This window comes from Macrosteles quadrilineatus, unplaced genomic scaffold, assembly GCF_028750875.1.
Source record: "Macrosteles quadrilineatus isolate MER2022 unplaced genomic scaffold, UCM_ALF_1.0 Scaffold_9__3_contigs__length_116548681, whole genome shotgun sequence".
NCBI lineage: Eukaryota > Metazoa > Arthropoda > Insecta > Hemiptera > Cicadellidae > Macrosteles > Macrosteles quadrilineatus.
The window spans coordinates 18,029,777-18,054,423 of record NW_026542602.1 but is presented as its reverse complement, the minus strand read 5'-3'; the positions used below and the strand labels follow the sequence as shown (position 1 = coordinate 18,054,423).

Below are 24,647 nucleotides of genomic sequence, written 5' to 3'. Positions count from 1 at the left end.
CAGCTAAGAATAAGTAAATACAATTCACATTGATAATGTGAGGTCTCATAAATAAGAAACAATGTAAGAAAATGTTACAAACAAATTGATATAAACTAAAGCTAAATAGGAAGGAAGAAAGAAATAAAAATAATCCTCCAGGTTTAACAAAGTTTTCTCTACCAAATAATCTGTCAATTTATTTTTTTACTGTTTTCTTCATGTATTAAAAAATGCTGCAATTTCACCATTAAAAAATTTAATCCTCTGTAGGTATTTGATTGGTTTCTTCTACTTTCAAAATTATTCTCATGACTATTTCCTAAAGTCAAAATAACTTGATTGTCTAGAACGAGAATATCTTATTATTTGTTATTATGATAGCAATATAAATAAGTCCATTAGCTTTGAAGTGTCAGGATGTTTCAGTGTAGTGGTGATATCATGGTTATAAGTGGTTATTAGATTGACACTATTTACTGCAAGGTTCCCACTACACCAAGGCCACAGATGATTGTAGGCCCAATGTGTTAGTCTTCCTCCATCACTGGACCTACATCCTTTCAATCACAAGGTATGCTGTTTTACTAATTTCTAATATAATTTTGAATTGTAATTGTTCATTTGAGTTCTGTTGGACTTAAATTTGTGGAGGAAAACTCATGATCGGTTTAAAAACATTTATGTAAAGGTAAAAAATGTTATTTTAGATTTTTTTAACAATTATTTGTTTATTAAACTTCAATGTTTTCTAAGTCAACATAGTTATTATAGTTTATAGTTTTTATATAGCCTATAGTTTTTTGTGAATGGGCCTAGTGTAACATTTTTGCCTCATTGTGCCAGGTTGGACTCCTTCCGGTTTTAGTTAAAGTCTTGTATCCTAAAAACATGTTCAGGTATTCATTAGGTTTTTAAACATATTTAATTTTAAAATGTTTGAAACTACTTTTGTTTTAGCGAATTTTCCTATAGGGAAGTAGCTATTACCGTAGGTCTCATGGTAAGACTTAGGCCCGGGACCGATTTACTTTTTCATTTTGATGTCCCCAGAGGCCAAAAACACCACTCGTTCAAATGTTTATATATGTATATATATATATATATATATATATGTGTGTGTGTGTGTCCGTGAACACGATAACTTGAGTAATTTTTATCCGATTTTGATGAAATTTGGTTTGAAGGTGTAAGGCGGGATAAACTTGAATGAGTTCGCGATCCAGCATGATTGGACCATGGGAACAGAGTTTTATGGGGGGTTTTATGGGGTAAAAATTGGTTTTTCTCACTTTTGACCCTCAAAACACAAAATTTCCCAATTTGTCTCTAAACCTTCTTAAAGAGCTTAAAAAAACAAACAATTCAGTATATCAAAGTGTTTTTGTACGGTTATTGGTTACGGAGAAAACAAAAAAAAATGGTAAATTTAAAATTCCCATGTTATTCTTATGGAGAATATTGTAAAATGTTGTAGTTTGCTTGTTTATGGATATCTTTTGATCAAACTTGGCAAAGCAATAATTATTTTACTTAAAACACACACTTTATTAGTTTCCTTGTAGCAGCAAACCTAGGTACTCGTTAAACCTAATGTTATTTAAATAGATCAATTGAAAATCAATTCAGCCAAATGGAAATTCGCTTAGGCGTCAGGTTTGCTGCGGCAGGGGTATTTAAATATTAATGTGTAGTCACGGTTCATTATCTCAAATTAAGTTTAGGATTAAGTACAAAAACACACTGTGATTGGTTATTTTAATGATAACACCACTTGTATCTCAATTTTCTAATTAATTCATAGGTTCCTCATCTAATCATAAAGGTTTCAAATCTCCTTAAAACCCCATAAAATTACTGTCAATCAACAGTAAGTAATTTGCAATGTTATATATTAAAAAATTGGGTTTTCTTTTCCGAGTTCGTTTGGCTCTTCTACCCGACCCATTTTCATGATTGAGGTATCAAATTGAAGGTATGCGGAGCAGCATGGGCCCTCTGGTTCCTATTTAATTTAAATGTAACAGATTTAATTTAATTTAATTTGGTTTGGTGAATAGTAAAATTTGTTTGTTAATATTTTAAACATATGTTATTCTTTTTTTAACAAATAATAGACAAAATTATCCTGATATCATTCTGGAAATTCAAGCAAGTTTCTAGATCATACATGTGGGTAAGCTCAACTCGACATTTGTGTAGAACAATACTATCTTAGATTAAAAAGCTAGATTTGGCTTTGCAAAGATATTACCAATCTTCTGCAAATCATGATTCACTTTCATTTTTTATGATTTTTAAAAGAACTGACCCAGACCATTTACTCACATTATATTTACAATTCTAAATGACAACTAGTACCATATCCTTAATTATTTAGAAACAGTTATAGTGATATAGGAGTAGAAGTATCCCAATTTTCCAGGCTATTCAGACTCTAGTCATCCAGGGTCAATGAGGATGTGTATGTTTATCCTCATATTGCCTCATTGCTCATTGGGTCATTGGCTAATGGCCAACTACTCAAGGCCATCAACTAGTTCTCTAATTTTAGAGTCTCACAGAGGATTATAGTCCCAAACAATATTTTAAGAATTAGTACTATATGACATTTGTATGGAAGTATTGAAAATGAATTAATATGTGCTGATGTTCTGATTTAGTAGTACTGTAATCACTCTTTAGTTTCATAATACCCCTGCCGCAGCAAACCTACCGACTAAGCGAATTTCCATTTTGTCAATTAAATCTATTTAAATAACATTAGGTTTAATGAGCACTGGCACCTAGGTTTGTTGCTGAAAGGAAACTAATTAAGTGTATTTTTAGTAAAAAAATATTAATAGCTTAGTATGAAATAAATGAATTTGCCAAGTTTGATCAAAATATATCCATAAACATGCAGACTAAAAAATTTTACAATATTGCTGCCGCAAACCAATTTCAAATTATTTCAAAAGGTTCAAAAGTTAAGGGGGGGTGCAAGTTACTTTTCAGCCACCCTGTATAATGAAGTATCTTAAAGCATTGTTTTATGCTTAATGGTTATGAAGAAAATTCCTTAAAACTGCACATTTAAAATTCCCATGTTATGCTTATGGAAAGTAAGTGAACTGTTGTAGCTTGCTTGTTTATGGATATATTCTGATCATATTTGCAATGCTTACTTATTTTTTTATCCTAAGCTATTAATATTTCACTAAAAAACACACCTTATTATTGTACCTTCCTGTAGCAGCAAACCTAAGTACTCGCTAACCTAATGTTATTTAAATGGGGGAGGAAGAGAAATTGATTATTGATACCCTATAAAAATGAAAAAAAAAATAAAAGTGAATCATGATTTGCAGATTATTGGTAATATCTTTGTAAAGCCAAATCTACTTGTTTTAAATTTTTTAAAGAAGTTGTATGGAGAAGATTATAATTTATAATAAACAAAAAATGTAAAAACAAAATATTTGAATGATTTTTTTTACATTTAGAAGAAAATTGTTGTTGGTTAAGTAATTACAAACATAATATACAATATATATTATATTACATATATTAATACATCACACCGTTATCAACATATCATTGAAAGCATAAATAAAACCTTTATAATAACAACAATTCACAAAGTGTTCAAACCTGATTAAGACAAGATAACATTATTATGAGTTCTTAGAAGTTGATTAAGACAGTAAACAAAAACAAGCCTGCTATCAGTCACAGAGTTATGATTAGATTGAAGGTACCAGCAACTAGCAGTTAAGTGGCAGACAAGTACATCTATAGTCAGTGATAACTGGCATGGCCAAACCCAAATCTGGTGATGGATAGGGTTGCCATATCCCCAGATTTCCCCGGTGATTACAGGATTTTGACGTTCAAAATTTAGCTCCGGGGGATTTCTGCAAAAAGTGGGATATCTCCTCTTTTTTTACTGTCAATCAAAATACATTGTATAACGGCACTTTTGGAATAAATAAAATGTTTGTGTTCACAAATATTGTTATTCTATGCAATGACTGAAAAATTCAACTCTTGTACTCGCTATTGACATATTTTTAGTCCTTTAATTTGCGTCTGCCGGCCAGTTCGAACTCCAAAGTCCGAACGTAACCGTGTTCACTACCAGAGCCAAACCGAGTCTAGCAGACAGAGAGCGTTTTGCTAACGTTATTCTTTATTTTTAGTGAGATGTGACAACAAGATGCAAATTTTATGCTTTAGCATACCATATTTGAATATTGCACTTACGTTACACATTATATTTTCCTACAGTTACTATAAATCATATAAATAAGTAGTCTTTCAAACACTATACAAAACGTTTTTTTTAGGTTAGGTTAAATCCAAGCGTTGAACAAAATGGAAAACGCTGCACCAGCTGATTGCAGTCGTAGTATCTTTAAGTGTTACCTACTTATTTTCAAGAGTACACATATTACATTGTTAATAAAAGAATACTGTTGTGTTGTTTGATTAAAATAAAATACAGGAGTGTGGAAAAAAATGAGTGCGGCAAAAGTAAGTAAATGCAGTAATTAGCTACTTTGCCTGCTATAATCAGTGCAAGGAAGCACACTTTGTCAGGTAACTGTAGGAAAAATGAAATTGAAGATGTTCATTTACCTATTCCTAACTTTACAACTCTCAAATCTGTAAGGTTGTGTGGTTATATTTTTTCGTAAAACAGCATTAAAAGAATGTTTATAATAGTTATAAACAGTGCAGAGCATGTTTAACAGTAGTGTATGGTAGCTGTTGATAGCCAATTCAAAATTGAAGTAGTACATTCCTATCTTTAGAAAGAGATAATCTACTCTTTTTACGCTAGCTAATTTGGCCACACACTTTAAAAAAGTTATTGTAAAGGAATTCAAAGGATGTTTAACTTTCCAATTTTTTTTTTTTTTTACATACAATAAACTTGGTCGGAGCAAAGATTATTTATCACATTATGTGGATATTACATTTGTATGACCTATGAACACTACCCTTGCGTTTTAGTCAAATCAAATTTATGGTATACTCTGTTTATGTATTTGATTTTGAATTCAAATTAAAAGCTTCGCTGGTAACTTTGCTTCTAAACAAGAGTGATTTACCCTTGTTTTTCAAGGACAGTAATGAAGTCAATTATAGAAGAAAGGATAAGTAGCAGCTACTGCTATGTTAAAATCCTCATAATTCATTGAAGTGATTTAAAATTAAGATTACAAATTAGCTATCGCAAACGTATCTCTTTGTAAAAGAGAAGAGTCTATATCTTTAGGTCAAACAAAACTGTATCCATAAAGTTACTGAAATAATTTTATAAAAAAACTTGTAATCATACCTCGGTTTCCATGAACATCGACCAATAAGATAATTTCTCAAGCTTAACTTTGAAAACTTAGGAGCAGAGCCTAGATTGATACAGCAATTGTTATGGAATTATAAAAGATTTATAATAATTCTGGTTTAATACTTTTGACATAATCACATGTTTTGAGAATTCTTTAATTCACCTTCATGTAGCCTGATTTAACAAATGCACCACTTAAGTTTTATCATTTTCAGCCAGAATGACACAAAAGCTGCCAGAGTGGTTGGACAAGACATTCCTACAAGCTGCTCTTCAAGGAGGAGAAGATAACGAGCCCAAAGTGACAGTTAATGATTTTACTGCAGAACTAGCGGTAGCGGCCGGTAACAACTACACAAGCCAAATCTTCAGGGTCGTCGTGAAATACACAGCAAATGGATCAGAAGATAAATCCACAACTCTTATTGTTAAGGCACCTCATACTCAGTTGCAGGACATGGGAGCAGAACTCGGACTAAGTGAATGGTTCGACAAAGAACCGGTTATATACAACATTATTTTGCCAAAAATGAAAGAAAAGATAAAAGTTGACTTTGGTCCTAAAACATATTTCAGTGCACAAAAAAGTGTGTTGGTATTTCAGGATCTGAAAGAAACAGGGCACATCATGTGTGATAAATTTAAACAATTGGATTACGCTCATTGTGAGGTAGTGTTGAAAAATTTAGCGAAATTCCATGCCGTTTCAGTCGCTCTTCACAGTGAAAATCCTGAAGAAATCGAAACACTCGGAATAGAGCCCATATTTAGGGAAGGTAATCCCATGAAAGAATTGATGAAGTCACTTTTGGTGTTTGCAATAGAAATTGTAAAAGAAAGCTTGAAAAATACAGAAAATGGTGAACCTGCCTTACAGTTTTTGCTTGACAAGCAAGAAACACTGTACAATTCATTGATAGAAATTGTTAAACCCAAAAAAGAAGGTTTGAATGTTATGAACCATGGAGATTTGTGGAACAACAATATGATGTTCAAACACTCAGAGTCAGGAGAAGTGGAGGAAGTAAAGTTCATTGACTTTCAAGTATTACGATACATGAGCCCGGCCATCGACATTCTGTACTTCACCTGGACCAGTGCGGACGAAGAAGTGCGGGAAAACAGACTACAAGAGTTGTACGACATTTACCTACAAGAACTCAACGAATGTCTACAACTACTAGGATGTAAAGAGAGGTACACTTCTGAAGAGTTATGGCAAGATTTAAAGTCCTCGGTTGACTTTGCTCTTGTAGTTGCATGTCAAACTTTGCCAATGACACTTGCTGAAGAAAAGGATGCTCTTGACATGGCTGAATTTGACATGAAAGAGTTTGCAAACATGAGTAACACTGGTGCTATGGACCCGAATTTACTAAGATTATACAATGGAAAAAATTTCAAAGCCAAAGTACCAAAAATCATCCAACAAATTTACCAGACCTTACATTAAACGTTGCTCTAAAGGTTAATGTTCTAGCTCTTTGCACAGATATGTTGTTGAGAGGAAATTAGTTTTAAAAAGACTACATTTTTTTTATTAATCAACCTTAAAATTTGTCAAATATTTTAAATTAATGTGTTTTACTAACAATTATATTGTGTTATTATTTTGTTCAATGATGACTCACAAGTAAAAATATGTATATAAAATAAAGCTGATCATATCAAGAACACACGAACATTTTTTTTGCAACTAAATATGTAATAAGGCTCACAGTATCAATTTAACATGAATTTTCAAAAAGAATCCATATAAGGGGTACAGTAATTTCAAATTTATTTCCTCCTGGAAAGTTAAGTATAGAATAGAACCTTATCTATTCAGAACACTCACATGCAAATGCCAATGATGTGTTTTATTTTTCTGCCTTGACTATTTGACCCTTTGTCAAATACTACATGCAATGTTCAAAACTATAGCTTTGGGTGACTATCTGCAAATTTCAGGTTAGGAAAAGAAACATAGAAAATTAAATTTTATGTTTTATGTTTACTGATAGAAGGAAAAGCTCTATTGAATGTATGTGTTTCCCTTGTATAGACTTACTTCAGTAACAACTGGTTGGAAACTGGGAGAAGTGGAGGAGAGAAGTGGGAGAAGAAGAGGGAAACTGGGAACATTGCGACTTTGGCTCAACACAGATAAAACACAAAATTTGCTTTTTAGTTTAAAAAACAACCCAAATAATTTTAATCTTGATTTAGTCACAAATGCTAAATTCCTAGGTATTTATTTAGACAATCATTTAACTTGGAGCTCACATATAGATTACATTAGTACGAGACTATCAAGAGTAATATATCTTATGAGACGCCTTATAAACATTATTCCTAAAAATTACATCAGAAGTGCGTACTTTTCCTTTTTTGAATCTATCATTCGATACGGTTTAATACTGTAGGGAAACTGCTCAGGAATTCAGGACATTTTACTGCTCCAAAAGAAGGTGATTAGAATTATGGCTGGAGTACATTTTAGGGAACATTGCAAACCACTTTTTAGGCAGCTTCAGATTTTAACCGTCATAGACTTATATATTTTTGAAATCGCAGTTTATATATTAAAAAACTCTCATCTATTAAAATTCAAAGACAAAATTCATAATTATAATACCCGAAACAAAACTAAAGCAGTGATTCAATATTGTCGCTTAACTAAATCGTTGGATAGCCATGTGGTGATATCTTTAAAAATTTACAATATCTTTGAGCCTATGATTAGAAAATATTCAATAAATCAATTTAAAAACAAACTCTATAATTGGTTACTAGATAACCCATTTTATACATTAGATGACTTTTTAAAAATTTGTGAAATCAAATTTTAACATAATGTAATCTTTGCACTTATTTTATTTTATTTTATTATTATTATTTATGTTATTACTATTATCTTTTAATATTATTATATTGTATTTTACATGAGATTTTTAGAGGTATTTAAAAAAATTTAGTTTCTTACACAAATTTGTCTAACTTCTTTGATTGCTTGACAAAAAAAACTTGAACAAATTTTTTTTTTATTTAATTACTGTTGTTGGAATTTAACTATTCCTAATTAATATTATTTCATTATTTTTTTTCTTTTTTCCCTTCATTTTAAGAAATTTACTAAGCTCTCAAATGTTTTTATGTTTTATTAATAGATAGCGTAAAAGAAAAAAAGTTAAGTTAATTTATCATTTTAATTTTTACATTCTCTAGATACTTAATCCTATACTATTGTAGATGTGTAGTATGTATGTATATGACGTAGGCCTATACATAGGCTGATGTGTTGACTTTGTCAATGATTTGTAAAAATCCAAAAGACAAATAAATGATATGATTTGATTTGATTTGATTTGTTGACGGACAGTACAGATAGTATCAAAACCAGGGTTTGGACCATTACCTTAGAAAAAATTGGAAAACTCCCCTGGCGTAGAAACAAAATAAAATAGAACAAAACTATTAAATTATTTCCTTATTCTTTAAATCCACCTAAAACTATGTTTTTTATCAGTTGTTTTTATAAGTAATGTGAAATGTAAATGTTATAGAAATTTTGAGAACTTTAAAGACAGACAGAATCTATCTGTTCATCACAGGGCGTCTAGTTCCATTAAAAAAATTCATGACAAATTTAATAACAAAGTTATCATTTTTATTATCCAACGCTCACCTTTCAATATATTTTGCTGTAAAATGCAGACCCTGGAGTTTCGACACCGTAAAATCTAACCTTGGTAATCTGCCACAATATACGAATTGTGGATATTTATAGGCATGCACAGTGGATGCGATACTCCCTACTACTACTACTCTACTCCTGTGGCCACACAAATCCCAAGTGATTTTTGGCCTCCCCAACAATGCTCCTCCACCGCTGCCTACAAACTTGCTCCTAACCTCCTGAGGTCCTGCCTCACTTGGTCATTCCATCTTAATCTGGGCCGTCCCAGCGGCTGTCGTCCTTCTGGTTGCCCCATCCATACCTTCTTAATCATACTGTTAACATCTCTTCTATATACATGTCCCAGCCATCGTAATCTTCTGCTCTTTACCATATCTGGGTCATTATAAAGTTCTCTTAATTCTTGGTTTTTCCTTATCCGCCATTCACCATTGTCATTAATAGTTCCAAACACTCTACGTAAGATTTTATTTTAAAAAACTATCAATTTCTTTTCATTTTGCTTTGTAAGCGTCCAGACCCATATAGTAGAACTGGTTGTATTATTACTTTATACAACTTTATTTTAGTTCTTCTGTTTAGGAGTCTACTTCTAAATAGTATTGTTAGACTCCAATAGCACAGTTGAGCTGCTGCTAATCTACATTGTATTTCGTCGTCTTGTCTGCTTTCACTTGTTATTGTCACTCCCAGATATTTAAAATTGTCAGTTTTTGTGAATTTAAAATTTAAGACTTCCAAGTATGGTTGGTTATCAGGTAGTCTACTTATCTTCATTATCTTAGTTTTCTCTTAATTTATTTTTAGTCCCACTTTTTGTGTTTCAGTGATTAGCTTTTCTGCTAGCTCCTTAATATCATTTTTATTTTCTGCTATAAGTGCCACATTGTCTGCAAATGCTAGAACCTTTGTCTTCCCGCTAATCTTTGCACCTCCCTGAAGACTGCTCACCTATCTCAGCGCTTCTTCAATGACTAGATTAAATAATAATGGGGATAGTGCATCGCCTTGTCTTAGTCCTGTGTTAATTCTAAAGGTGTCTGAATATTCATTTCTCTACCAAATAATCTGTCAATTAAATTTTTTTTAGTTTTCTTCATGTCTACTGTTGCAAGGTTAAGTACTTAAGAAATTTTAATCATCGGATTACTTTTCTATAGCATATAAATTTGTGTTTCTATTAGGTAAAGTTGTTTTATGCTTAGTGGTGTATGGGTAATTGTTCTAAAATGACTAGATTTGTTCAATAATTGTATTAAAAAATGCTGCACTTTCACCGTTAAAAAAACTTTAATCCTCTGTAGGTATTTGATTTGTTTCATTGTATTCTACTTTCAAAATTATTCTGATGACTATTTCCTAAAGTCAAAATAACTTGATTGTCTAGAACGAGGAATATCTTATTATTTGTTATTATGATAGCAATATAAATAACTCCATTAGCTTTGAAGTGTCAGGATGTTTCAGTGTAGTGGTGATATCATGGTTATAAGTGGTTATTAGATTGACACTATTTACTGCAAGGTTCCCACTACACCAAGGCAGTGGCGTTGCTTGGTTAAATTCCAGGGGGGGGGGTGAAGCCTCAAATTTCCCAACTGCTTAACATAGATTTCCCAACTATTTTTTTTTTGTTTAATCAATTTCTGTACTATTTTTAAAAATCTACAAATTATTATACTACACTGCAGTAACATTCAATTCAGTATTTATATAATTATATATATAGTTATATATATTATAGTTTATATTAGTTTTACATATATACAAAATTACTCAATTTCTAAAACATTTACCAATTCATAATGAAATTTTATGACTTGAACAAGTAATGTTTCAAATCAAAAAAATTTGCAAACCATTGTGGTAGCAGACGTAGCAGTGTAAAATTTTAGGGGTATAAAATAAGCCTCTGAGTACAAATTAGTATAGAAAAAATATTGTATAAAAAAATAATGAAATTAAAATACTTTTAGAAGTTAAGATCAACATTTTAACTTTCATAAATTTTACAACTAGGGTAGGCCTAAACAAGTTTGTAATGATGAAATATTAGGATGAAATATCAGTGTTGTGAATAATATTATTCTAGCCTATAGAAAAGAATAAACCTAAAATAAGACTCGTATAAAATAAAAACGTTCAACTTGGTTGATAATAAACTTATACATACAATAAAAATGTTAACCTTCATCTTCATGAAACTAGAACTTAGACAAAAATCAAACTTAGAGAGAGTGAAAGTCAAACATCAAATTTTAGGTTATGTTTTGCCCATGTAGATCTGTTTCAGAGTGATTAGTTGATTCATTTGTAAATCCTTAATTAGGAATGAGAAATAACTTGTGTAGATTTTTTAAATATATTCAGAGAATACATATTCCATTTAGGTTATTATAAAAATAAGAGTTTTAGAGGTAATACCGATACACAAAACCTATCTTTAATGTTATTTTAATCTGCGTATTAGCAAGTACGGAGTCAGTTAGCCTGCTCCAAATGCCACGAAAAAGGTATAAAATATATTTCATTAGACTGACGTGAAAAATATTTTAGAATTTCTTGTAAACACTAACAAACAACATAATTGAACAGAAGAGCTACATTGCTTGCACTTTCAAAATTCAAACTCGCAGTCTCGCAGACGAATCATTCAGAATCATCAACACAGGACAGGATCAAGGTAGCCCACATACGTCCAATAAGGAACAAAATTTCTCGTAAACGAAATTCCAACAAGCTATACCGCTAATTGATTATTGATTTCTTAAAATAAGGCGTGTTTAGCCATGGTTTAGCCTTGTTTAATCAAAGTTAAATTAAATAAAAGAAGCGTCAAGTTTATTTGTCCAAGTGAAAGAAATTTTTATCTTTGATGGATTTTTGCTAATATTTAAATTTTATTTAGTTTAAAAATATATTTTTCTTGTATCTGACTTCCCAACTGTCCCAACTCGTGGCAAGGAAATTCCCAACTTTTCTCTTTCCCAGATTCTAGGGGGGGGGAGGCTCCCCCCTACCCCCCCCCATTCCCCCACCACAAGGCGACGCCCCTGCACCAAGGCCACAGATGATTGTAGGCCCAATGTGTTAGTCTCCTCCATCACTGGACCTACATCCTTTCAAACACAAGGTATGCTTTTTTACTAATTTGTAATATAATTTTGAATTGTAATTGTTCATTTGAGTTCTGTTGGACTTCAGTTTGTGGAGGAAAACTTATGATCGGTTTAAAAACATTTATGTAAAGGTCAAAAATGTTATTTTAGATTTTATTACAATTATTTGTATATTAAACTTCAATGTTTTCTAAGTCAAATACTATTATAGTTTCAGCCAATACTTCTGAGAACGTTGTTGTTGTTTTTTTTTATCAATAACATTAGGCTTTTCAACTTGCACTTGGAAAAAATATACTGAATTCATTATTTTAAATAATTCTAAAAATATTTTAATAACTTTGATTATTTATTCGATTAGTTACAAAAAAAAAACAGCAAACCTGCAGACTAAGCTAATTTGCATTTTTCTATTTTTTTTACTTCAATATTTCCTTAAAAATGTTTTTTGTTTGCAGAATATTGGCAATATCTTTGCAAAGCCAAATCTAGCTTTTCAATCTAAGTTAGTATTGCTTCACACAAATGTTGATTTGAGCTTACCAACATAGCAATTTTTTTAAATTTACCCCAAAAAGTCACATTTATGATCTAGAACCTTGCTTGAATTTCCAAAAATGATGATATCAGGATAATGTTTCCTATTATTTGTTAATAAATAATAACATGTGTTTAAAATATTAACAAACAAATTTGTGTATTCACCAAACCAAATTAAATTAAATTAAATCTGTTACATTTAAATTAAATAGGAACTAGAGGGCCCATGCTGCTTCGAAGCGTTAAAATGAATATCATATCCGAGAAATAATAAAACTTATGATTTTTGGTCAAGTAATGCAATAGATAAATATATGCCAATGCTTGATGTGAAATCTGTGCGTGCATATCTTCAATTTGAGATTTCGATCATCAAAATCGGTCAGGTAGAAGAGTCAAACGAACTCGGAAAAGAAAAACAAAATTTTTTAATATATAAGATTGCAAATTACTCTTAAGGGTTTACTGTTGATTGACAGTAATTTTATGGGGTTTTGAGGAGATTTGAAACCTTTATGATTAGATAAGGAACCTATAAGGTAATCAGAAAATTGAGATACAAGTGGTGTTATCATTAAAATAACCAATCACAGTGTGTTTTTGTACTTAATTCCAAACTTAATTTGAGATAATGAACTGTGACTACACATTAATATTTAAAAACAAAAGTAGTTTCAAATATTTTAAAATAAAATATGTTTAAATTTTAAAAACCTAATGAATACCTGAAAATGTTTTTTAGGATACAAGACTTAACTGAAACCGGAAGGAGTCCAACCTGGCACAATGAGACAAAAATGTTAGGGGTAGCGGATTTTTATCCCCCTGGGCAAACGTGACGTCACAAAACAGGGGGTAAAATTCTGGCCGCGAACTTTTGAGTTTAGCGATATCAGTTCCATGGATTAAACGCGGAACGAGACTAAAGAAGTCCCCTGAGCTCCGGCCTATTCGTAGTTTGAAGGCGTTACGCTTGAACGTTTCGCGCGACAATTACTGTAGAGCCGTCTTGACGCTGCTCTGCTAGTTTTAAGGCTTAATTTTTGTATTTAATATCTGTATGATTTTTATAAATCTATGTCATAATATTTTTTTGCATAGTCATACAATCGAAGGAAACCCATTTTCTAGTGTTACTAAGGCATATTAATAACCTTTCTACTATATGATTTTTGTTTAGTTAAATATAAAAATACCAATAAAATACAATACAATAAAATCCTTTTTAAATAATTATTAATCTGAGTTTGAAAGCATTATAGCAGCTTGGAAATTCTACACTCTTGCAGAAAAGGGAAAAAGATGGACACTCTAGAGGAGTATGAAATATACAAAAGTTTTAACAACGTTAACACCCGTGAGACTATATTAAACGAAAAACTACAGTTCAGTTCCCACACCATTTTTAATTCACTCATCAATAACTCCGTCCATCCTACAACAGCTGATCCTTGCCCAATATCTCTTTCTCTCTCACACAACTGATAAGCATAAGCTGGTCTAGTCTGTCCCTTGCTACCTGTGCGGTCGGTCAGCTTTGTTAGAACAGGCCTGTTTTTTAAATGTTTGTTTTATGTATTTATTCGTGTCCGTACTGTGTTTATTTATTCTTCTGACGATGTTAACAACTGATCAACTCTACACTATGTACCTGAAGCTGACGATGGTGTTTTAACACCGAAACATGTCCTGAATAGACATATTTTATTGAGCTGTGACGGGAATTACGTAAGTAATTTAGTCTTACATCATGTCCAACAGCTCAGGGGAGACGTAGGAATTGGCTAACTCAGGAACTCGCTAACTCGGTCGTGTGTCGGAATTGGCTAACTCTGGAACTGGCTAACCGTCTCAGTCAGGAATTGGCTAACTCCGGAACCCGCTAACTCGATTTTGTCTCGCGGCGGAATTCGCTAACTCTGGAAGTCGCTAACCCGGCCGCGCCTACTGCACGGAGCGTTGCCAACCTTGTACGACAAAATAATCGTACACTGCCGTATTTCAAAATGTCAGTGTCAATAAAGATACAGTAAATGTTATTGTTTTTTGTTATCAATTCCACTTTTAACAAATAACTAGACCAAAGTAATTCAAAGACAATTAAAAAATCATGAAAAAGTGTTTTTTTTTTATTTAACTGTACAATGGCCAGTTAAATGTTTATGATTTCGCTCTTAAATATAAATGCCATCAGTATAAAAGAAAATAATAGAATATGAAAAATATTGAAATTTCAGTTTAATTGGTACTAAATAATTAAACCTCTACGAAACTAAGCTAAAATACACGGAAGTTTTTAAACACGGAAAACAGATTTATGTTACATGTTATAAAACCGTTTTTAGATTGTACACCTAAGCACCACTAGTAAAAAATAGTAGAAGATATAATATTCATATAATAAAACGTGACACGATAATTTTTATTCACGATTCTTAATAAACGAATTGACGGATTTTCCTTATATGAGTGTTGGGTTTCCTTTATATTGCTTTCACAATCGATATAAACTATACCAAGCCATTGCTCGGTTCACCGTTGCCCAGTACTGAGCTTCACAATAGACAATAGCTTTTTGGATAAGGTCAAGTAATTTTAGCTATGGCCACCAATTCATAGAATTGTAACAAACAAGAATGCCTGGGTCCATTTAGAATCAGCCTAGAGAAAAACTCCAGACTTTTAAAAAGTAGGCCTACTGAAAGACGTAAAATTAATTTTAATTCAACAAAATTAAGAGGATGACCCCGGGTCTACACTAATAGCCTACGATAAAAGAAATTTACAAGTTGTATTTATGCATAGACTAACTTTTAATGCAATCCATGAATACATTAGGCCTACCACTTTATAATGTATTGATAAATATTTATTTAAATTCAATAGCTCTATTAAAAAATACATTACCACTACAATGTAATTCTTTAATGACGTTTAACGTGTAAATTTTATTATGATTTATGATTCAAGGTTACAAGCCCAGTATATAAAATACGAACTCAATATTTTTATTTGCAGAAATTTACAAAATGGTATTTATTCGAATAAAAGAAACAAATGGCGGACTACGAAAATAGATATTTCATAACATGTAATAGATCCAAATTAAATATGCATTTTTATCTTTTTGCATACCAATAAGCTACTAAACTATTTAAGTAAGAAACCCACATATAAAACATACTCCCTTATATTAGTACATATCTCATCCTTATTGATCAGCTGAAGACAGTTTTATTGTTAGTTCTGTCCGGTGCACTGTCTTTAGAGGTCGTGTTTTGTTTACAATCGTTTCTTGTTTTCAGTAATTTAAAACCTCGTTTAACCAAATAAAACGTTCTAATCACAACTAATAACACGTCCCCTAGTTATATAACCAAACAGTAAGGAACAAATCATGAAGTTAACTATAAAATAATAAAAACACAATTTTGTCGACACTAGCGATCAGTGTCACCGGACATGAACTAGACACGAAAAACGAGCTTCAAAGTTTACAATGGGATGTAAAGTTTACTTATGTTGGTTAGTCTATGGTAAGACTATAATGCATTTTCCACAATAATAATCATAGGAATAATGTTAAACACACTTCTAAATATATTTATTTTATCGACTACGTTGCTCTTACTCCTAATCAATCGTAGGATACGACATTATGGTACCAATACGATATAGGTACTACACTTTCGGCAACACTGGCCAAAAATATTCGTGCTTGGCTCTCATTGGACGACTCGAGAGGCTTCTGATTGGGAGTTAGCGAGTTCCGCCGAGGGACCGAGTTAGCGACTTCCGTGCGAGGACGGAATTCGCTAACCCGGCTCTAGAGCGGGTTAGCGGGTTCCGGAGTTAGCCAATTCCGAAACCGAACAAGTTAACGAGTTCCTCTCATCGACCAAATTTGAAGATAGGGCGTTTAACATGGGGTTAGCGAGTTCCAGAGTTAGCCAATTCCGCGGACCCGCTCAGGGGCTACACACATGGATTTAAACATTTCTGGAACGTTAAATTATTGTCCATCCAAGTTTCGTCTAGATAGAAAATTTTCCTTTTTGTCCATTTAGCTTTCTTATCTCTCGCAAATACTTATACCTCCAATTAACGATGTCAGACCTTTCAATCAAACATTTTCTTTTAGGACCAAATTTCTTCCACTTGAACCCCATATCTTTTAAGAGACGCCGAAGTGCCCATTCGCTCCATTTAAAATTAATTCTTTCTCTCAAAACAGGTAATAGTTTTTTAAATGTAGGGACAATTTTTTTGTTCTTGTAAAAATCACGTATTACATCTACAATTACACGCCTATCAAAGCTATCTATTTGTAATTTATGGTGGTCAGCCTTCTTGCGTTTTTTCCCGGGTGTACAGAGTTTTTCATCGGGAGTTTGTTTGCTGGCTTTTCTAATTCGTTTAATAGTTTTTTTCTGGAACTTTACAACAGTTTGCGGCACGTTCTGTTGCCGTTTCTATCGGCACTAATAAATTTTTGTCTTTACATTCGTTGTCACAACTCTTGATCACCCGTCTAATTATTAAATCCCTCTCTCCACTATGTATAGTAGCATGACGTTTTCTTAAATCCATAGCTACAAGGACCGTCCAAAACAAAACGAACTCACTACGCGAACACAAGAGACTGCAATGAATCGAATGACGTGACCACATGATGATAATCCACTTACCAAAACAAAGATATGAGTAATTATGTTTACAACAGTTGTTTACAGACAGACATCGAGGCGAGGCGCCCATGCTTAGCGCCTGCAAATAGTGCGCGATACCCTCCAAACATAGCTGCGTATCGCTCTGGCTCAAGGGACTTCTTTACTCTTGCGGACAGTAAATGTATATTTTCATGGTTGTGAATTTAATCAGAACACATCAAATAAAGACGTAAATCAAACGCAAATTCCTAATATCAAAATTAAACAGCGAATTTTGTTTAGTTAGAAGAGATTACAAAATAAATAAATAAAGATAGGCTACTTAATAATAAAATGTTAACAATTAAATAAAAACAGAAATAGGAAAATCAATCATTCTTAATAATTTCTATATCTGGCCAGGGGGTAAAAATCAGGGGGTAAAAATCCAGCCCGTACATCTTCAGTTGTCTAAACGCTAGTTATATGGACAGGGGGTAAAATTCCGGTTTTTATTGCTAATCTAATTAATCACACTCTGTCTATTTTTGTTAGACCTCCAAATCTGCGGGGGTAAAATTCTGGCCGCGAACAAACTTTCAAACGCTCAGGTTACTACGTCTCATGTGACGTCAGCTTTGCCCAGGGGGTAAAATTCCAGGGGGATAAAATTCCGGCAACCCAAATATTACACTAGGCCTATTCACAAAAATAAAAACTTCCTGACCACAATTATTGGACCTAAAGATATTATTTTTTCCAAATTGAACTTTCCTTTGTAAAAGTGCTGTTGGTGACAGTGAACTATTCTAATAGTAATGTTTGTGTAAAGTTTAAGGTTTTAGTGAATTTCCCTACAAGGGAGATGTGATTACTGTTGGTTGCACAGAAAGACCTAGACCTGGGATTGTTTTACTTTTTTTGTGTCCCTAGAGACCAAAAACACGAATTATTGGTCAAATTTGTCCTGTATGTATTTATACAGAGTAATTTTTGTCCAATTTTGATAAAAGTTTGACATGAATATGTAGAGCTGGATGAACTTGATTGAGTTTGCAGGCCAGCAGTCAGGGTAATGAAAACGGGGTGTTATAGGGTTTTACATTTAAGAAGTTGTGTGGAGAAGAATATAATTAACAAAAATGTAACAATAAAATATTTGAATGATTTTTTTACATTTAGAAGAAAATTGTTGTTGGCTAAGTAATTACAAACATAATATAATATATATATATATATATTGCATATATTAATACATTACACCCTTATCAACATATCATCAAAAGCATAAATAAAACCTTTATAATAACAACAATTCACAAAGTGTTCAAACCTGATTAAGACAAGATAGCATTATTATGAGTTCTTAGAAGTTGATAAAGAAAGAAAACAAAAACAAGCCTGCTATCAGTCACAAAGTTATGATTAGATTGAAGGTCCCCAGCAACTAGCAGTTGAGTGACAGACAAGTACATCTATAGTCAGTGTTAACTGGCATGGCCAAACTCAAATCTGATGATGGAGAACTGACGTGCAATAGTTATTTGTGCAACTAGTGTGCAAAGTGGCACTTTGCTGCACATGGAAAGTTTTTGAGTGCAGCATAGGGACTTTGCACTTGCGATACACATTATATTTTTCCTACAGTTACTATAAACCATATAAATAAGTAGTCTTTCAAACACTATACAAAACTTTTTTAGGTTAGGTTAAATCCAATAAAAGAACACTGTTTTGTGTTGTTTGATTAAAATAAAACACAGGAGTGCGGAAAAGAAAAAGAGTGCGGCAAAAGTGAGTAAATGCAGTAATTAGCTAGTTTGCGTGCTAAAAATCAGTGCAAAGAAGCCCACTTTGTCAGGTAACTGTAGTAAAAATTAAATTGAAGATCTTCATTTACCTATTCCTAACTTGACAACTCTCAAATCTGTAGGATTGTGTGGTTATATTTTTTTGTAAAACAACATTAACAGAATGTTTATCCTATCCTATATATAATACGAGTAAAGTTTGAATAATTGTCAACTCGATCTGGGAATCGGCCCTAACAAAAACGTTTATATTTATGGAATAACTAAGTTCTGTATCACTGAGCTAAGTTTGGCAAATTAATATGATATAACATATCCCAAGTTAAAGCATGCGTCGCATGTCATAAAATGTTGCAAACCAACGAATGTCACCAGCTGGAAATTTCTCTGGAGAGTGGAGGCTATCTATTGTATTTTAAGCATTGTAGCCTATGTTAACTGTACCCAAGACTGTGATGATTTTGAAAAGTGTATAGGGATTTTTCTCCTAAACTGCCTAAAAAGTTTTAAAATGTTTGTGTTGCAGCGTGTCGTATGTCGACAAATGTTACAAAACGACAAACGTCAAAACTTGAATTTGCTCCGGAAGCTATCTATCCTTAAGCATTATAGCCTATATTATCTGTAGGCATACACAAGAGTGTGATGACTTTAAGTGTCCAGGGTTTTTCTCCTAAACTAGGCTAGGCTATCCACATTTTTGTGTGAATAGGCCTAAGTAATACAACTAAACCAAGCCAAAACAAAAACTAAATATACAGGAAATATTTGTCAATGGAAACCCCAATCAAGGGCTGCAAAACAAGTTAAAACTACTCATTATCCAACCCTAAAGTGTCTTTTGTATAGATAAAATAAATACTTAACTCTTGATTTGATGTCAATCAATATTTTCATTAATTATGCCATATACACCATAATGGTGTTGTTATTAGGACAATTTGTTCTATGAAAGCGTGTAACATAAGGTATTTTAAATTAAAGCTTAAATTTATTATTATTTATTCTTTAATGTTTAGTTTCCCGAGCAAAGCTCGGTCCCCAGGTACTAATAGTTATAAACAGTGCAGAGCATGTTTAACAGTAGTGTACGGTAGCTGTTGATAGCCAATTCAAAATTGAAGTAGTAGCCTACATTCCTATCTTTAGAAAGTGATAATCTACTCTTTTTACGCTAGCTAATTTGGCCACACACTTTAAAAAAGTTATTGTAAAGGAATTCAAAGGATGTTTAACTTTCCAATTTTTTTTTTTACATACAATCAACTTGGTCTGAGCAAAGATTATTTATCACATTATGTGGATATTATATTTGTATGACCTATGAACACTACCCTTGTGTTTTAGTCAAATCAAAATTTATGGTATACTCTGTTTATATATTTGATTTTGAATTAAAATTAAAAGCTAAACTGGTAACTTTGCTTCTAAACAAGAGTGATTTACCCTAGTTTTTCAAGGACAGTAATGAAGTCAATTATAAAAGAAACGATAAGTAGCAGCTACTACTGTTAAAATCCTCATAATTCATTGGAATAATATAAAATTAAGATTAGAAATTAGCTATCTTAAATTCGTAAAAGTATAGGCTACAAGGTTTCTCCTTGTAAAAAAGTCTGTACCTTTAGGTCAAACAAAATTGTATCCATAAAATTACTAAAATAATTAAAAAAAAAACAACTTTTAATCATACCTCGGTTTCCATGAACATCGACCATATAAGATAATTTCACAGCTTAACTTTGAAAACTTAGGAGCAGAGCCTAGGTTGATACAGCAATTGTTATGGAATTATCAAAGATTTAGGCCTATAACAGTTCTGGTTTAATACTTTACCTACATGTTTTGAGAATTCTTTAATTCACCTTCATGTAGCCTGATTTAACAAATGCACCACTTAAGTTTTATCCTTTTCAGCCAGAATGACACAAAAGCTGCCAGAGTGGTTGGACAAGACATTCCTACAAGCTGCTCTTCAAGGAGGAGAAGATAACGAGCCCAAAGTGACAGTTAATGATTTTACTGCAGAACTAGCGGTAGCGGCCGGTAACAACTACACAAGCCAAATCTTCAGGGTGGTCGTGAAATACACAGCAAATGGATCAGAAGATAAATCCACAACTCTTATTGTTAAGGCACCTCATACTCAGATGCAAGACATGGGAGCAGAACTTGGACTAGGTGAATGGTTCAAGAAAGAACCTGTACTATACAACATTATTTTGCCAAAAATGAAAGAAAAGATAAAAGTCGACTTTGGCCCTAAAACATATTTCAGTGCACAAAAAAGTGTGTTGGTATTTCAGGATCTGAAAGAAACAGGGCACATCATGTGTGATAAATTTAAACAATTGGATTACACTCATTGTGAGGTAGTGTTGAAAAATTTAGCGAAGTTCCATGCCGTTTCAGTCGCTCTTCACAGTGAAAATCCTGAAGAAATCGAAACACTCGGAATAGAGCCCATATTTAGGGAAGGTAATCCCATGCAACAATTGATGGAGTCACTTTTGGTGTTTGCGATAGAAATTATCAAAGAAAGCTTGAAAAATACAGAGAATGGTGAACCTGCCTTACAGTTTTTGCTTGGCAAGCAAGAAACACTGTACAATTCCTTGATAGAAATTGTTAAACCCAAAAAAGAAGGTTTGAATGTTATGAACCATGGAGATTTGTGGAACAACAATATGATGTTCAAACACTCAGAGTCAGGAGAAGTGGAGGAAGTAAAGTTCATTGACTTTCAAGTATTACGATACACGAGCCCGGCCATCGACATTCTGTACTTCATCTGGACCAGTGCAGACGAAGAAGTGCGGGAAAACAGACTACAAGAGTTGTACGACATTTACCTACAAGAACTCAACGAATGTCTAAAACTACTAGGATGTGAAGAGAGGTACACTTCTGAAGAGTTATGGCAAGATTTAAAGAATTCGGTTGACTTTGCTCTTGTAATTGCATGTCAAACTTTGCCCATGACATTCGCTGAAGAAAAGGATGCTCTTGACATGGCTGAATTCGACATGAAAGAGTTTGCAAACATGACTAACAGTGGTGATATGGACCCAAATTTACTGAGATTATACAATGGAAAATATTACAAAGCCAAAGTACCAAAAATCATCCAACAAATTTACCAGACCTTACATTAAAAGTTGCTCTAAAGGTTAATGTTCTAGCTCTTTGCACAGATATGTTGTTGAGAGGAAATTAGTATTAAAAAGACTACATTTTTTTTATAAACATCATCTTGACAACATAAAACAAAAAAAAATATTTGTTGTAAATGTAAATAAGTTGTAGATAATGATATCATTAATTAATCAACCTTAAAATTTGTCACATATTTTAAAATCATGTGTTTTACTAACAATTATATTGTGTTATTATTTTATTCAATGATGACTCACAATTAAAAATCTATTATATTATTAAAGTGATACAATCAAATTTTATGTAAACGGTTAAGGCCATTTACCAAATAAAAATATAGGCATATGACACATACAAATGAAGCTTAGAGTGTGTAGACTTGCCAAAAAGTATTGATATGGACGAATTTCCTAAGGGCTCTGCCCCACAGGCTGATTTCCAAAGGCTACGCCTGCCATGCTTCCTAAGTTTACATGATTTAATTTAATTTAGTTAATGAAACAGCTGGTCAGTACAATGAATGGTGTTTGTTTATTTACTCTAAAAATATGTTTGTGAAGCTTTATGTAGATTTAGGAGGGTTATGTTTGGTTTTAAAGAAAGTTTGTATACGTTTTGTATAGGATTGCGCAAAGTTTCATTTTGTAATTTATATAGTAAGCTAAATGTAAAGAGGCTTGACTAAAGTTGAAGAATTATGGTAAAACACGTCATTTGTGAAGCATCAATATGAAATAATTTATGTTATTGCTACACTAAGGTATGTTGTCATATTCTTTTGGATCTATTAACATAAAAAAGTAGGGGTTTGAAAGTAAGCAGGTTTACACTTTTGAATCAGAGTTTATATTTTCAAACTAAATCATAAAGTTGCCGTATTTTAAAACACACATCAGGATTGCTTTAATAGCTCTCTAGGGCACATTTTCTTCCCGTTGCAAAGCACGGGTATAGCAGCTTGTATGTATATCAAATAAAGCTGATCATATCAAGAACACACGAACATTTTTTTTGCAACTAAATATGTAATAAGGCTCACAGTATCAATTTAACATGAATTTTCAAAAAGAATCCATATAAGGGGTACAGTAATTTCAAATTTATTTCCTCCTGGAAAGTTAAGTATAGAATAGAACCTTATCTATTCAGAACACTCACATGCAAATGCCAATGATGTGTTTTATTTTTCTGCATTGACTATTTGACCCTTTGTCAAATACTACATGCAATGTTCAAAACTATAGCTTTGGGTGACTATCTGCAAATTTCAGGTTAGGAAAAGAAACATAGAAAATTAAATTTTATGTTTTATGTTTACTGATAGAAGGAAAAGCTCTATTGAATGTATGTGTTTCCCTTATATAGACTTACTTCAGTAACAACTGGTTGACGGACAGTACAGATAGTATCAAAACCAGGGTTTGGACCATTACCTTAGAAAAAATTGGAAAACTCCCCTGGCGTAGAAACAAAATAAAATAGAACAAAACTATTAAATTATTTCCTTATTCTTTAAATCCACCTAAAACTATGTTTTTTATCAGTTGTTTTTATAAGTAATGTGAAATGTAAATGTTATAGAAATTTTGAGAACTTTAAAGACAGATAGAATCTATCTGTTCATCACAGGGCGTCTAGTTCCATTAAAAAAATTCATGACAAATTTAATAACAAAGTTATCATTTTTATTATCCAACGCTCACCTTTCAATATATTTTGCTATAAAATGCAGACCCTGGAGTTTCGACACCGTAAAATCTAACCTTGGTAATCTGCCACAATATACGAATTGTGGATATTTATAGGCATGCACAGTGGATGCGATACTCCCTACTACTACTACTCTACTCCTGTGGCCACACAAATCCCAAGTGATTTTTGGCCTCCCCAACAATGCTCCTCCACTGCTGCCTACAAACTTGCTCCTAACCTCCTGAGGTCCTGCCTCACTTGGTCATTCCATCTTAATCTGGGCCTTCCCAGCGGCTGTCGTCCTTCTGGTTGCCCCATCCATACCTTCTTAATCATGCTGTTAACATTTATTTATTTATTTATTTATTGCTCTTTACAATTTTTACATTGTGTAGCATTTTTACATTGTGTGATTCTATTATTTATAATTACATAGGGGTTATTTTATAAAATTACACTTTATATTAAATTTAACTTTAAACAAATTAATCAATACATTAAGAAATGGAGGAAAACTAAAAAAACATTATACATTTATCAAGAAAACCTTAAAATATTTAACTCATAACCCCTGGGGAATATAATACTGTGGCCCTTAACTCCAACGGTGTGCAGTGAACTCATCCACCGAATAGAATGCCTGATTTATTAAGTCACGCTTCAGTTTCGTTTTGAATAGAAGGGAAC

At 32.4% G+C, this 24,647-nt stretch overlaps 3 protein-coding genes across 8 annotated transcripts in view; 2 read left to right on the top strand and 1 right to left on the bottom strand.

The window, feature by feature from the left end:
- LOC129002256 (fibrillin-2-like) overlaps positions 1–24,647 on the bottom strand; it is a 157,414-nt gene that overhangs the window by 14,525 nt on the left and 118,242 nt on the right. The window lies entirely within an intron of this gene.
- Positions 319–8,655, top strand: LOC129002257 (uncharacterized). Of its 2 annotated transcripts, none has more exons than XM_054429925.1 (2): positions 319–553; positions 5,534–8,655. In XM_054429925.1, the coding sequence occupies exon 2, from the start codon at positions 5,535–5,537 to the stop codon at positions 6,765–6,767; it is 1,233 nt and encodes a 410-aa protein (XP_054285900.1). In that variant the 5' UTR covers positions 319–553; position 5,534; the 3' UTR covers positions 6,768–8,655. The 2 variants fall into 2 exon arrangements, with proteins under 2 accessions (XP_054285900.1, XP_054285899.1); XM_054429924.1 differs by having other exon boundaries at positions 320–553; positions 5,530–8,655.
- Positions 12,032–22,789, top strand: LOC129002258 (uncharacterized). 5 transcript variants are annotated; one of them, XM_054429926.1, is made up of 2 exons: positions 12,032–12,126; positions 21,034–22,789. In XM_054429926.1, exon 2 carries the CDS (start codon positions 21,035–21,037, stop codon positions 22,265–22,267), a length of 1,233 nt encoding a protein of 410 aa, XP_054285901.1. In that variant the 5' UTR covers positions 12,032–12,126; position 21,034; the 3' UTR covers positions 22,268–22,789. The 5 variants fall into 5 exon arrangements, with proteins under 5 accessions (XP_054285901.1, XP_054285902.1, XP_054285903.1 ...); XM_054429927.1 differs by lacking the exon at positions 12,032–12,126 and adding an exon at positions 18,856–19,095; XM_054429928.1 differs by lacking the exon at positions 12,032–12,126 and adding an exon at positions 18,856–19,095 and having other exon boundaries at positions 21,030–22,789.